General features: G+C 34.8%; 1 protein-coding gene across 4 annotated transcripts in view; it reads left to right on the top strand.

Moving 5' to 3' along the window:
- LOC115245581 (solute carrier family 2, facilitated glucose transporter member 1-like) overlaps positions 1 to 14,281 on the top strand; it is a 28,010-nt gene that overhangs the window by 2,900 nt on the left and 10,829 nt on the right. Inside the window, exons 1-4 of one of the 4 annotated variants that reach the window (XM_029823966.1) lie at positions 3,582 to 3,687; positions 6,180 to 6,211; positions 6,615 to 6,674; positions 7,374 to 7,397. The exons of 2 other annotated variants lie outside the window; for them this stretch is intronic. In XM_029823966.1, coding sequence (XP_029679826.1) covers positions 6,191 to 6,211; positions 6,615 to 6,674; positions 7,374 to 7,397 — 105 coding nt within the window. In that variant the 5' untranslated portion in view covers positions 3,582 to 3,687; positions 6,180 to 6,190. Of the gene's footprint in view, positions 1 to 3,581; positions 3,688 to 6,179; positions 6,212 to 6,614; positions 6,675 to 7,373; positions 7,398 to 10,336; positions 10,625 to 14,281 lie in introns of those variants that run through there. One more of the 4 variants, XM_029823969.1, reaches the window with a different exon arrangement.

Here is a 14,281-nt window from a genome sequence, read left to right on the forward strand (position 1 = left end):
TAGGGTAAGACCAATTCTAAAAAATATATTAATTAGCGTGAGCACGAAATAAAATAAGGGAAGCATATTTTTTTTCAAACGAATAAGATCGCGACTTCTCGTGATTACACTTTGTCATCTATAGAAAACATCCGTTAAACATTGTCAATTGTTTTAATAGATGTGTAAACACGCGCTCGCGTACATTGCGCTCAGGAATTTTCCGGGAGTATAGTCCGGCATTGAGATGATTATCAAGTCAGACTCTTGGTAAGGATTCGCATGCGTCTCGCGTAATAATTTTTTTCACTATATAAAATAAATCCATTCTTACATTTTTCTCTACATGTTCCTCTTTGGATTTGATAACGTAATCGTCATTTTCCGCGTCATTTAACGCGTCGATCGTGTAATTATTGGAGAATTTTGCCGCTTTTTTCATTTCGAATTTCACGTTTTAACAATTCTCGTCCAGTTCCAGATCCTCATCGTTTGATGAGGATCTCAGTGAGTAATCTCAATTCTTTTAATGATTCGTACATGCTATTTTTACTTTCTCGCTCTTCGAAGAAGGAGATTGCGCGATTAATCACCAGAAATAAAACCGCAATTAATTGTAAGCGTCCACACGAATCATGTCTCTAATATTATTGCGATCTCTAACGCATCTTACATCACAGTTGATCTGATCCCAGTAACCGCGACTAATACTTTTGTCAATATTCTCATCGTTGCAATCAGTGGCGTAACTAATATATCGAACACATTCACGATTGTTGAAAAATTTGTCGGACTGTTTTCTCTTTTAAGTAACATTCTCTAGGTTTTGAATTATTTTGTGCTTTCATTCAAATTCTGTTAATAAAAAAAATAGGCAACAGATTCTCTCTCCGCGCCCACATGACAAGTCCATTCTTTTTTTCTTATCTCTTTCTATGATATTATCTTATTCTTTTATTTCTCCTTTCTATCCTTCTTTCATTCTTCTTTTTTCTTTTTCATCTTTCTATCGGGTTACGCCACTGGATGCAACGAGACAATCGACGAAGCTTGCCCGCGAGTGACGCAATACGCGGGGCGTGTTATGTACGCGATTGTTGTATTCGCGCGCATTTGACCCGAGTTTAATGGAATGCAAAGCATTCGATTAATATATGCCCCCAGTTGCGTATGGCGGCTAATTAAGCGATGCGTATCACTCGAAAGATATGACGACATTGAAGCTCGATAAAATTTCCGCGCTAATCGTGTGCGAAGGTTACTATTGCCGTTCGTTCTCCGGCATTCGTATATGCGTGTGCAATTTGAAGGAAATAGTTGCGTTTATTCGCGATATTACGCGCGATATTATTCGCGCGTGCCGCGTTGCGTTCGTTCTCAACAGGTGGATTCTCGCGGGTCTACGATGACGTAAGTCCATCATGAACGAACGTATCGATCAAGACAGAAATTCCCAGGGATTTGTTAAGATATACCCGATTTTTTATATATAAATCAACATTTTGTATCGCTTTTAGAGTTTTTTAAAGAATTTTACAGAGATCTCGTCGTCATTTTTATGTTTTACTACTATATTGCATCAGCTATCGTCGTTGTTGAGACAGAGGAACGTAAAGTTGAAAATGATTCATCAAAAGATTAGAATGCACCTTCGTTCTTGAAACTCATGTGACGGCGGAGAACGCTCCGTCGTCGTGGCATTTTATTGGTTGATCCGGTGGGTGTGCGCGGAGGCACGCAATCTGTCCTGTGTCTCTTTCCGGCGCGAGAAGGGAAATCGTCTCGTCTTATCTGGAAAATGCGCCGAGACGTCTCGCTGTAACTGAACTGAGATATTAGCCTATTCACGCGTGCGCGGGTTCGTGTAAAAATAGAAAATTATTACGTGCTCATCGGCAAGCAACTTTGTGCGCGGAAATAAAGATAGCACGCGATTGGCTCTTTTCGGTAGGCGTAAAAAAATTCTCTTGCATATTTTCAGTATTTAAAAAAATTAATATATATATTCCAGTTTTTTTTTCAAGAAACAAAGAGGAGATGGAAAATATATTATGCAAAAAAAAAGAATAGATTTTATAGATTTAATAGGTCTGTCGATTTTAATTTAACTCTTTTCTTGCATTTTCTACGACTTTTCTAGTGTTAGATATTACAATTCTGATTACATTAACTCTGTTTATTTTAACGATTTCGATCATCTTGGAAACTAAACTTCTCTTGGCATCTTGAGCTATTTAATAAAATTTACACGCGCATTTCTTGGATATCGTATATAATTATGAAGATTTTAATTACGCATTATCGTCTTGTGCGATCATATCGATTACAGTCGTTTCCATTCATTCTCATTTAACACGATAGATTGAAAATAAAGAGATTTTTTGATAGATTTATCGAGCATCGATGTCAACGAAGTCGTAAATGTAATAAATTGCCAACTGTTAATACAATTTTATTGGGTTGAGAGTGAAATAGAAAAAAATAGGAAAGCACATACAATCAATCTTTAAAAGATTCTGTGTTATTTTGAAAAAAGAGATACACACAATACACAATTAATTTATTAAGCAGACAAAACAATCTGTTTAGATTATGTCTTTATAGCTCGAATTTATTCTTTGAGATAATTTTGGAATGTCATGATGCATTACGTGTAATCGGTTTATTCGTAATCCCGTAAATCACGCAGCTGAGACTTGAGGAAAGGCATTTTTTTTTTTCTTCAAAGTGTCGCGCCAGCCGCAACATCCGGGATAATAAGATAAATGTGCAGTTTCATTTTAATTTAGTCAATGCAATGATATCGCATCTGTGGCCATGTGCCAGACGATCGCAGACGCACGACGTCATTGGATGCTGGCGCGACCAGCATGAATCTTTTTCACGTGGGACGAGAGACACGCGTGTGCGTGTGCATTTTTATTCCCTCTATATATTTCCTCAAATTGGAAATACGAGTAATATCTTATATCGCCAAGCAACGCAATTTATATCTTCCCTGAGAAACTCGACAGAGCTATTCTCGGAAGATCTTATGTTCGATCTGCCTCTTATCAATGAATATATGTTGATGAGCCGTTACTTACATAATTCTGTTATTGGCAATTATTATCAAGAGCAATCTTTTTCGCGATATGCGAGTTTCTATCGAAAGTTTCATCGCGAAAGAAAAACATTTCGTGTTACAAAAATTACTCCTTATTACATAATATTTAATGTAACACAGTTTCAAAAAAATATGTCCATCGAGAGGTATCATACAGATGTTTTTAGCAAATTTGGAATTAAGCCAATTTTTAATGCTCGCAAAGAGGAGGAGGGAGGTAGAAATGAAAGGAGAAAAGCAATAAACATTTTTCCTTGCTATCATTTGAGACATTAAAGAATTTTCCTAAATAGCATCTCACAGTTTCACCTTTCAAAATGATCAGTAATCCCGCCGTTCGTGACGTCATTGTTTTAACGATCGGCTCAAAATCCGATGAATGACGCAACGATTCAGTCGGCGCGCGCGGGAAGCTTTTCTCCTTTGGACACAGGGGTTGCATAAGGGGGTGAAATATTTATGCGCCTGCGCCGCGAGGTTGGTCGGTCGACGCGCCAGCTGCGTCAACCCCTGTCCGTTGGAGGGTATTAAGGCGCACGAGGATCGAACCGAACGCTCAGAATAGACGAATCCCACCCGTTTCTCACCTGCGTCTCAGAAAGGTGAGTTCGCACATATTTTTGCGCCTGATTATTCGCCGAAAAAAAGAATGGGAATAACGACTACACGTGTGTCGCGGATTTCGTGTGAGATTTTGGGTGGATATGTTAACAGGAATACCTTCGACATATCTTCGCTCGTTCGAGAGTCGCATTGTCAGTCCGTCACGGCCAGTACAATCGTCTTGATTGATTTTATTCGCTCGATTTTAGCGAATTCGAAACCCCGCTTCGTACAAGTCCGGATTAAACGAATTTTTCGGTGCTTGAGACCCGTCTTGATATTCATCAGCATGTGTTCTCCGGATATGATGCTGGAGAAATTTAGGAATTTAGGACTCTAACTCGCAAGTTTTCGCCTGTGAACTATCTGTCAAGGTTGTACTGGTCTCGGATTCGAAATTTGCTTAACGATTATCGAGCTAATTTTTTCATAATATTGATATCGTGAAGTTATGACGAACGGGATGAAAGGTATAGCCGTTGACCTTTGCGTTTGACCTTTGCTACGATTTATCGGCTGGGTCTTTCCAGGGTGCTGGACGAACATCGCGACTGTGATATGGATATTTGTTTTTTCTTAAGAAACAAGAACGTGATAAAGTCTGACAAGTAAACGGGAAACTGAATGTGCTATCTGCGCGCATGCGGGATATTTTATAATACAATACTTTGTTACAGTTACATAACACTATCGTGTCGTTCAAATCTTATTCTGTTACACGCAACGTGCGTGATGCATTTTCGTAAACATCGTAAAGTATTTTTCAATTTAGAAATCAATAATAATATTTTGCCATCACAAACAGAGAATGCGATCTGTATAAAATTATTTTTACAAGCGATAATTGAATTTCTCTTGAAAGCAATAATATTGTACAAATGAAATTACCTTCGACAGATTATAACAAGTGCATATTATCGCGTAATTATATCGCGAAAATCTATTAGCTAGACGAGCGTCCGTATATATTTTCGGTTTTGTTTTACGTCAATTCTACCATGGATAAATATAAACAATTCTGATCGTAGCCTCCAGATCGCAATTTTGAAAAGAATTTATATACAAAGTATTTTATCTAATTGAAACAGTTGAGATATCTCCGTTGCTTTTTATATGATATAGAAAAATGTATAAAAAAGAAATATATATTGTTCGATTCGAAAGAACAAATATTATGATAAAAAAAAAAATTTTAGTCAAGATCACATTTTTAAATTGAATTCTCAGATAAATAATTTTTGTACATTGTTTATTTCTTTTGGAATGATAATGCTGTATACACGTTGAATTTTTTTACATGTATCTTGTGTCATGGTAGGAGTATCATTATAAGCCGCATATCTTTTTAAGAATTCTTTTTTAAGAAAAAGTCAAGTGGCGTGAGATTTAGCGATCGGGTAAACCAATAAGCTCTCGCACCACAGTGATTAATTTCGCAATTAAGAAATATTCTGTTCAACATTTCGAACGATAATAGTATTATATGTTAAACAGCGATATCACTTAGAAATGTGATCGACATTTTTTTCAAACCAGGAAAGATAAATTCTAAATATTTATTTGTTTTATATGATTTTTTATCATTTCTTCTCTCTAAAACCAACAGCGACGTAGCGCCAAGAATTTCCGAGTCTTATCACGCACCCATGTTCAAGTCATGCTTAGTAAATGTTTCGCTCAGATTTGCATAAAGTTGTTCGAAGGAGAAGAATAATGAAAGGACAGGAACTTTGTTGCGTCATTCCGATTTATTCACAATGCAATGACAGATGGAATTTTCCGAATGAAATTTTACGAATGCGTTAATGTGCATCAAAAACATATAAAATATTTATTTCTTAGTTATTTTAATAAAAAAACATTTTAAGGTATAATACTTTTACAGAAATCGAGATTTATCGTGGTTTTATTCAATTACATTAATTCTTTGTCGGCAGTATATATATATAGCTCTTTTCATAGCTCGTCAAATTTCGTTGCATTAGAAGAATTCTATTTATCGGACATCTCTGCAAACACAATAAGAATTTCCATTAAACGAATTTATATTATTGCAAAATTTATAACTTTATTACAGATTTATCATCAATTTGCAAATGCATCGTCGTGATCTCAAAAATATATCGAGATATATTGCATTTCAATCTTACTTGCATTGCATCATATTGACATTTCTCATTCTTGTACGAGTTGTTATTTTATATTACATCATACATACAGAGAGTGATATAGACAATTGTCTGTCTTTAATCGATCGGTATTGCATTTTGCGAGACGTTTTGACGGATTATCGCAAGTTTCGAAGATACTCTTTATCACCGCGAAACAGCTCTTATATTCTTGTTTTCGGACGATATTGGATACCAATAGCCTTTCGGGTCTCGTCGTATCTGCACAGCAAAGATACCGCAAAGATATATGTATAATATTTAATATGATCTGCGTTTCTTAGAATTTTGCTAACCAATTGTCTGTCTCCTGTTCTTTCAAGCTGCCTATACAATGGGCGTGGAAAAGGAAAAGGTACGTTATATAACTAACAATAAGCGCAATTCGTTCGTCGGAGGCGTAGTAAAAAATTCAAACAGTTGTATGCGGAATTTATGTATTGGAATTAATATAAGCACGCATTTCGTAAAATTAAGAGATTTCGCGTTTTTTTTTTATTTATCTAGCAACGATAGAGAGCATTAAATTACAGAATAAATTGGAGAGGGCGAATAAAGATTTAGTGTGACGCGATAGTTCAACTTGATATTTTAAGATCTTGAAAAATTAAACTCGAAATCGAAAAGATTAAATTTAATTTTCTCAAAAAAGTGGATTAATATTAAGCTGAACTTTCTAAATACAGCCTTGCACTTCATGCGCCTCCGCCGCTCGTGTACGTTACAAGATTGGTATAATTAAACATTTTGCTCTCTAGTCGAACGATGATATTCAGGAACAGGCGGCGACGCCAACAGCACTGGCCCCAGCCCCGAAGGTAATTCATTTTTCTCCGATGTTGATTCTCGAGTATAATCGTGTATTTGCGCGATAAGTCGAATAAACATTGCAGAAAAGACTTGATATTGTAAAATTTCAAGATATTATGAAAAATATTTTTAAATATTGTTTTTATTCAATAAATTATTGGAATGGCTGATAAAATAATAATAATTCTATTTTTTTTTTGTTATGAATTGTAAAATAAGATATCTCTTTCTACGATTTAATTTATACATATCGTTTTTGTATAAAAAAATACGATCATGCTCAAGGATTGAAAATAAATTAACGAGAGAGAACAATTTTATATATAATATACACTCTAATAGTTTTCTCTCGTTTATTTATCGTTATACATATTCTAATTTTATATATGTATACATATACCTGGATTATACATAAGATATATCGGTTGTCGATACACACACACACATATATATATATATGTGTGTATAAATATATATATATATATATATATATATGTGTGTATAAATATATACATATATGTATACATATATACATATATATAAATTCTTTTCCATCTTTTATAAAGTTACACGGTATAATCTTTAAACGCTTGTTTATCTTGTAAACTGTCCAAATAACGGTTTTGCTCGCTTGCTTATGAAATTACTTACGAAATAATTAATCTTAACTTCTTTTCTCATGTCTTTCTTTTATTTTTTGCTCTCAGTCCGCGACAGCCGATAAGGATTGGGTAAGTACTAGCTAACATAATGTATTGGTTGTGACGAACGACGCGTCTCGACGATATAGCAAATTATTTTGTGTCGTGTATGCACCCCGCAAGGAAAAATGCACACGCGTATCGCATCATTGTTGATGTCTGGCCAAAGTCATTGACTCGCAAATTATCGCGAGGTTTCGTCCCATTAGCGGAAAACTGTCAGATGTGTCAGTAAACGCGCGCGAGACACTCCTCTCTCTCTCTCTCTCTCTCTCTCTGTGTGTGTTTGAATACACATTGACAGATATTTCAAATGCGTATGAATATTCTGCGCCGCGGGAGATGAAACATGAAATAAAGTATTCAGATAAGATAAATATCCTGGCGTGCAATAATGCATCACTATACTAAATTATCAATTACATGTTGATAGCAAATATAATATCGAAATAATTATCATTATATATTCTCAGCCGCCGAAAACAATCTAACGGGATCCAAAGTCCATGAGAGATAACGTTCTATCGCGGCAATGTGTTGAAATTTCGGTGATTAGAGGAGAAGGAGAAAAGAGAGGGAAATACCATTCAGATATCGCTCTCTTGGCAACTTGCCAGTGATAAAACGTTTTAGAGACGCGAAATTTTTATGACAAGAAATAATATCGAAAATTAGACAGTGTGTTACGATAGAAGTTAACTTTCGCCGCAGTATTCAAATCGATGCGTTCAATATTGTCTTTCTTCTATTTTAACGTAACTATATTATTATTGACTGACATAATAATAAATTTATATAACATATAATTTTGTAACAGTTTAATCGATAGGAGAATATATATAGATTGTGTGCAAATGAAATTAAACAGAATCTTATCTTTCGACAAGTGAACTTTATCTTGGCATAGATTGTGCTTATTAAACGGCGAGGTGTCTAATTTATTGAATGATAAATTGATACAATATAGCGTGTCTTGACACATCTGCTTTAACAAAGAATACGAATATTGTAAAACGCAATATTTTGATGACTCCTACTGATAAGAACGATGAACACGTGCGTTTGTATCATCGGTATTTACATGCAAATTAGACGATACGCGCGCGTATCGTCAGCTCTAGCCTCCATATTGTGACAATTGATAATAATTATTTTTACTAGCGAGCCGTATCTGTCTGTTCGTCGGAACTTATTCCGCGCGCGCGTATCGATATTAATTGAAATCCTTAATCATCACATTAAAAGGAAATAAAAATTTCTTGGAGAAATTTTTTAAAATTAATTTTCTCTCCTATCGCGATTTTTTATACACGAAATTTATCTGATATCGATTTAATCTTTTCATATTTAACTAATGGAAAAAATATATATTTTTTTTTCGAATATTTGGAAAAGTATGATGCGCAAAATTACACAATTATTATACAATTATTTAAACATTCTGCAATATCATCTTTATTATATCTGTGTAAGATAATATATTTGATACATTCTCTGTATATATATACTTATTTTTAGATTGAATTATAACATTTTAATTAAGTAATCAACCTTTTAAGCTTTCATTCGGTAAATATTTATGACAACGCATTTTGGATAACGATAAAGCATCGCTGTTCATTCGTGTCAGGTCTCAAGGGCGAACATCATTAAAAAAGTTTCCGTCTCTTTCTCTATCTCTCGATCGAACGGTATCTCCGAAAAATGCATCGGTATCATTTGCAAGCTCATAAACTTTAATGAAGTTCGACACGTTTTCGAAATATCGACGCACGTAAAATTAACATAAATATCTCGGACAATTTTATTTACAAATGCTTTCGCGTTTAATTTCTTGAATAGCGTTATTATGCCGAGCGAGTACCGTGTCGAAAGGCGAAACGAGGCGACTTGAAGTCGACCAAGCGCGCCGAAATGTATGCGACGAAGTCGCGGAGAAGCGGTCTGCTTCAATACGGCTTAATTGTAAAATTGACGCGTAACCGACGTGACTCGACTGGCTGTCATTAACGGGCTGCGTCCGGTATCGTGTGTACACAGGCCATTAAAAGTGTGCTCTCTCACAGTAAAAGACATAAGGTGCAAAGACTGCAAGATGCTCCACGAAGTGCCACGCGTGTGCTTCTCATCATTTTCTTTTTTTTTCTTTTTTAAAATGAGACAAAGTGTGCGCATAGTGTTTGCTTAGGATCGTAGAGTCGTCAATATTCCGAAGAGCTGAAACAAGGATGCTGCAAAATGAATGGTCCACAAAATGTTCTCGGAATACTATGAATGTTTTGTTCCTTACGTAGGCGAGAATAATCACGATAGAAATATATGAGGGAATTGTCAGAAAAAAATATTTTAATATAAATATTCTAATAAATGCGCATCTTTCTCTATCTCTCGTCATGTGATATTCGTATCGATTTGTTCGCTCACAAAACACTCCTTTTTTCCGTAATACGAGTACATACGATTACGATTACACCGTCTCGATATCCTTCCCTGTCACGAATTGACGCGCAGTTGGTTCGCGGTTTTCAAGCGTCCCCCTTTGTCCCCTCGACGCACAAAATTCTTGAATATCTTTAGCGGCAATCAAAATTAATTAATAATCAGAAATCAGAGAACCACCGTTAAAATTTATTACTTTATCGAGAAGAACTCTCGCTTTCACCGTTACTTTCGCCGATTCGCGAAATGCCGCTATCGAAAGATCACCGACGACTTTTGTATCTCGAACGTAACGCGTTTCCAGAGGGATCCGTTATATATTTTTCTTTTAGTCGGTCGATTCCCCTCCCCCAACGCCGAAGGGGTGCGTGGGACGGTGAAAGGTTCACGTTTGTCGTGTTGGGATTCAACCGGCGGGGTTCGTCCAATCGCGTTGCCGTCGTATCAGTCCAGAAGGGAGAGGGGGCACCCTGGAGAGCGGGGCCTTTTGAAAATCGGCTTTGAATAGGCCATCGCTTAAATATCGGCGGCAGTCGCGCGCGCTCGTGACCGTGACACGTAGGTCTCGTCACATTGAGGTCATTGTCTCGGGATCTTTCTTCATTTGAGCGAATTTTCGGAGCCGCCGCCGTCGCCACTTTTCGGTAGACTTGATATAAATCCTCCAGAAGAAAATATTCAAAAGAGAAAGAGCGATCTCCGCGATCCCTGAAAGAGATAGACGAAAGGAGCGGGACAGAAGAGGTAGAGAAGTAAAAAGAAGTAGAGTGTGAACTACTTGCGCGGACTATTCGCTTCGGCCAAGCATGCAGCTCAAGGTAAAATTCTCGATTGAGAGAAGACACATTTTGCTTTTTTATGTCTAAGTATATATACAATACATATACACAGCGCGTCCCAAAATAAACGGAGAAATTTTAATGGCCGCCGATGGATCCGCCGATCGAATTTGCGGAGCCGATCGTCTCTCCAATCTTTCCGTATTGATTCGCGCGAGAAATCTCTTTATTTTCTGTCTCTTAAAAACTAGTACTTCAGCATTTTCGTTCGAGAAAAATTGATAACAAATTTATTCGAGAAGGAATTGCGTATATCACAAAGAGCGGTGAAACTGACCTGAATAAAAAAAATATTTGTATAAAAACAAATTATAAATATGCTTGTCGCGTATCACCAAGGTTCCTTTAAAGGTTAATCTTGGAAACGAACGAGAGCGGTGAAACCGGATAAGAATATGTGCTTTAAATATTTGGCAGAACCGAAATAAAAATTTGCGAGAAGGTGACTCTGGATATATTTTCAAATCGTAGCTGTCGTTGATCGTGATGATAAAAATTTTACAGCCGCTTTATTCTCAAATTGAAAGTTGGCGGGTATAAATATTTTTGCAAATATAATTGACTATATCTAAAAATATGTCTGAGAAGCATATTTGAGAGAAAAATAAAAGATATTCTATATATATCGCTGATATACATTATATCCATGACTGAAAAAACATTTGGTAGAATGTTGTATATCAAAGGCAAACAGACCTCAAGTATGTCAGTCGTATGATTTTGATTCATCGATTTCACCAAACACTCTGTTCATAACAATTTAGGTTTGATTAGGAAATTCTAAAAATTGATTTATTTTCTATGCATATATGAGATATAATATTAAATAAAGTAGCACAATAGTTGAATATCATTTACATATTTTTCGCACACGGTAGGATTGTTTCCCTTAAAATAAATACATAATAATATACAACACTTAATTAAAGATATATACATATACGTCTAATATAAATATGTTAGAGAAAGTGAGTAAAAGTGGCACGTGTGGCAAAATAGCGTGGACGAAGAAAGGAATAACAGATCCTTTAATTTGTAAATAATTACAAAATACCGAATATATTTATATGTCTTGTCGCGCGAATATTTATCATAAATATTTATACGCCGTATCAAATATTTGTATACGATGATTATGACTGACATTCTTTCTGTAAATCTTTGTCATATCCTGTGATAAATGAGCGATTTGGAGACTAATCAAACATTCAGAATGCGTTCTTTGCTTTCTCTGTTATAATTATTCAAATTAAAATCTGATATGATAAAAATTATACAAATCTTTATTTCGCAAGTTTCAATCTCTGTTTGCTTAGGCTTCATAAATGTGTTTTCGCAAAACTGATGTCCTCACATCCGAAAATATAAACTGATTTTAATCTCAGCAAAAACTCAATTAACAATTTTTAATAAGAAATAAGAATCTGATTGCAAATCATAAGCGTGAAACATTAAAGTGAGGATCTTTTTGTATTCTTCGTTTTAAAGTCGTAAATTATGAAAAAATGCAACATAGGCAACACGTGTGCATTTTCCTTTATTATTTATTGCTTTATTCCGACGTAATCTTAGATTTTTCCATTTTGCAGAATCAATTTTTTTTTTTTTTTTACTTTGTCATGAATTATGCTGAGTATCAACAAGTAATGCGCGTTCGTAGTTCTACATGCGTTTATACAAAGAGATTTTTAATGCGCTGACGATGCAATCTCTCTTTCTCTGTGAAAAAATCACAAAATATTTTATTTATAATTATATAGCGTTTTGCAAAAAAGACATTAAAGTTTCTATATTGAAAATTTGAGATGTATAGGACCGGCGCGCTGTGTAAAGACGGCTTCTCCGCGTTGTGCGACGATTGGCTGCGATTCGATAATGATCAAAAACAGAGGAAGTATCTCGTCAGTGCTCCTTGAGCGCAATGTACGAATAACGAGATCTCCACTCGAAAGCTCCAATGAGATCTGTCAGGCTCCATTTACGCACGATATATGGAGCGACGCGTGTAAAATTTCGATGAAAAATTGTTCAACAAAAATGGAATCCGATCTTATTAATCATAATCGAGCTGCTTTGAAACGTTGTTATTCACGCGGAATAAGATGCCAACCTATTACGACACCGACATTAATTGAGTCTTTTGTCTACATGCGACATTTTTTTGCTTTAAAATATTCATAACACCTGGAAAGAGAATGGCTAACGTCGCTAAAGAGATTAGCACCGCCTCGTCATCTTTGTGGAATTCTTTTTCACGTCTTTCAAGGAAGATAAATTATGCGCCATTATCATAATGCGCAGATAGTCATCGTTATTAAATCCTTACATTATATTTTTTACCGATATAGGTATCATATCGCAATTGCGTAAGAAACGTTCGCGTTGCGTCGATATGTCTTATAAAATCGGCTAATCTCTGCAGCACGCATCTTTGTTTATCCTGCAGGGGATATCTGAAACATTTCGCGCTATTTTTTGATCAAAGGCAGAAAAGGCAGTCAAATTTAAAAAATTTTTTTATCAAAGGCAGAAAAGGTCCAATTAAAAATATTGTTAGTTTCGTATTTATCAATCATCTTTGAGCTACGAGCTGAATTGAATTAACAGATTGTGAAACATTAAACTTTAGAAATACAAAAAATATTCATTAAAATTTTCATGGAATTTGAAAAAAAATGCAATGTTATGTTTGATGCTTATATTTTTTATAGAAGCACTTATCATATATGTGTATATACATATATCATAAGAATTCTTTATTATATTTTTCATTTATTTATAATCTCACGCGTATACACACACACATATATATATAAAAATTTGTAGTATGCTAAGTATACCGAGTAATTACAGTATGCTGAGAATGTGGTTTTGTATTATTCACTATTCTTTTTCTCTTAGGGGTTAAAGTGAATTTAAAATCCAATCAAAGAGATATTCAATGTTGACAATTAGATAACCGTGACAGAGATGATGACCTCTTATAACTCCCTCGATATTTCTCATAAGTGAGAACGCGCTCGGTTTTTCAAACTGGCCAATTGATATTTTTTAAAAATATTTATTTTCTAAAAATAATTACTTTATTATACAATTTAATATTGTGTATTTTACTTATATTATTTTCTTTTATTATTTTTTATGTATTTTTGCACGCTAGATTTCAGTAAAAATTAAATCTTAAATATATATCTTGATTTTATGAGGATACGAGCAGCATAGTGGACTTTGTTTTGATACAATTTTCCTCAATATGAAATGATTTTGAATGCTAACTTTCTTTTATATAAATCGCTCGCTAACATTTTCCCAGGAGGAGACATTCGTCAAGGGCTTTCTATTGACTAATGACAGAGCACTAATACGAAATTCTTCTATTTCAATAAAGTTTTTCCTACAAGAGATTTACCCTCTCATCTTTAAATAAGAACTAAAAGTTGTATTAAGAGAAGACAGAATAAGGGTGATAAAAAAACGGTGTACTCTGTCTAGGGTTACTTCGATATTAATCTTTGAAGATCGATTTTTTTTTTTTCATTAGAAAGTAGAAAGAGAGAAAGAGGAAGAGAAACAAATTACATTCCAAATATTATTTTTACAGAAAATATTATATATTAAAGATAAAATTATTATAAA

The sequence above is a fragment of the Formica exsecta genome, unplaced genomic scaffold (assembly GCF_003651465.1).
Source record: "Formica exsecta isolate Colony F162 unplaced genomic scaffold, ASM365146v1 scaffold122, whole genome shotgun sequence".
Lineage (NCBI taxonomy): Eukaryota > Metazoa > Arthropoda > Insecta > Hymenoptera > Formicidae > Formica > Formica exsecta.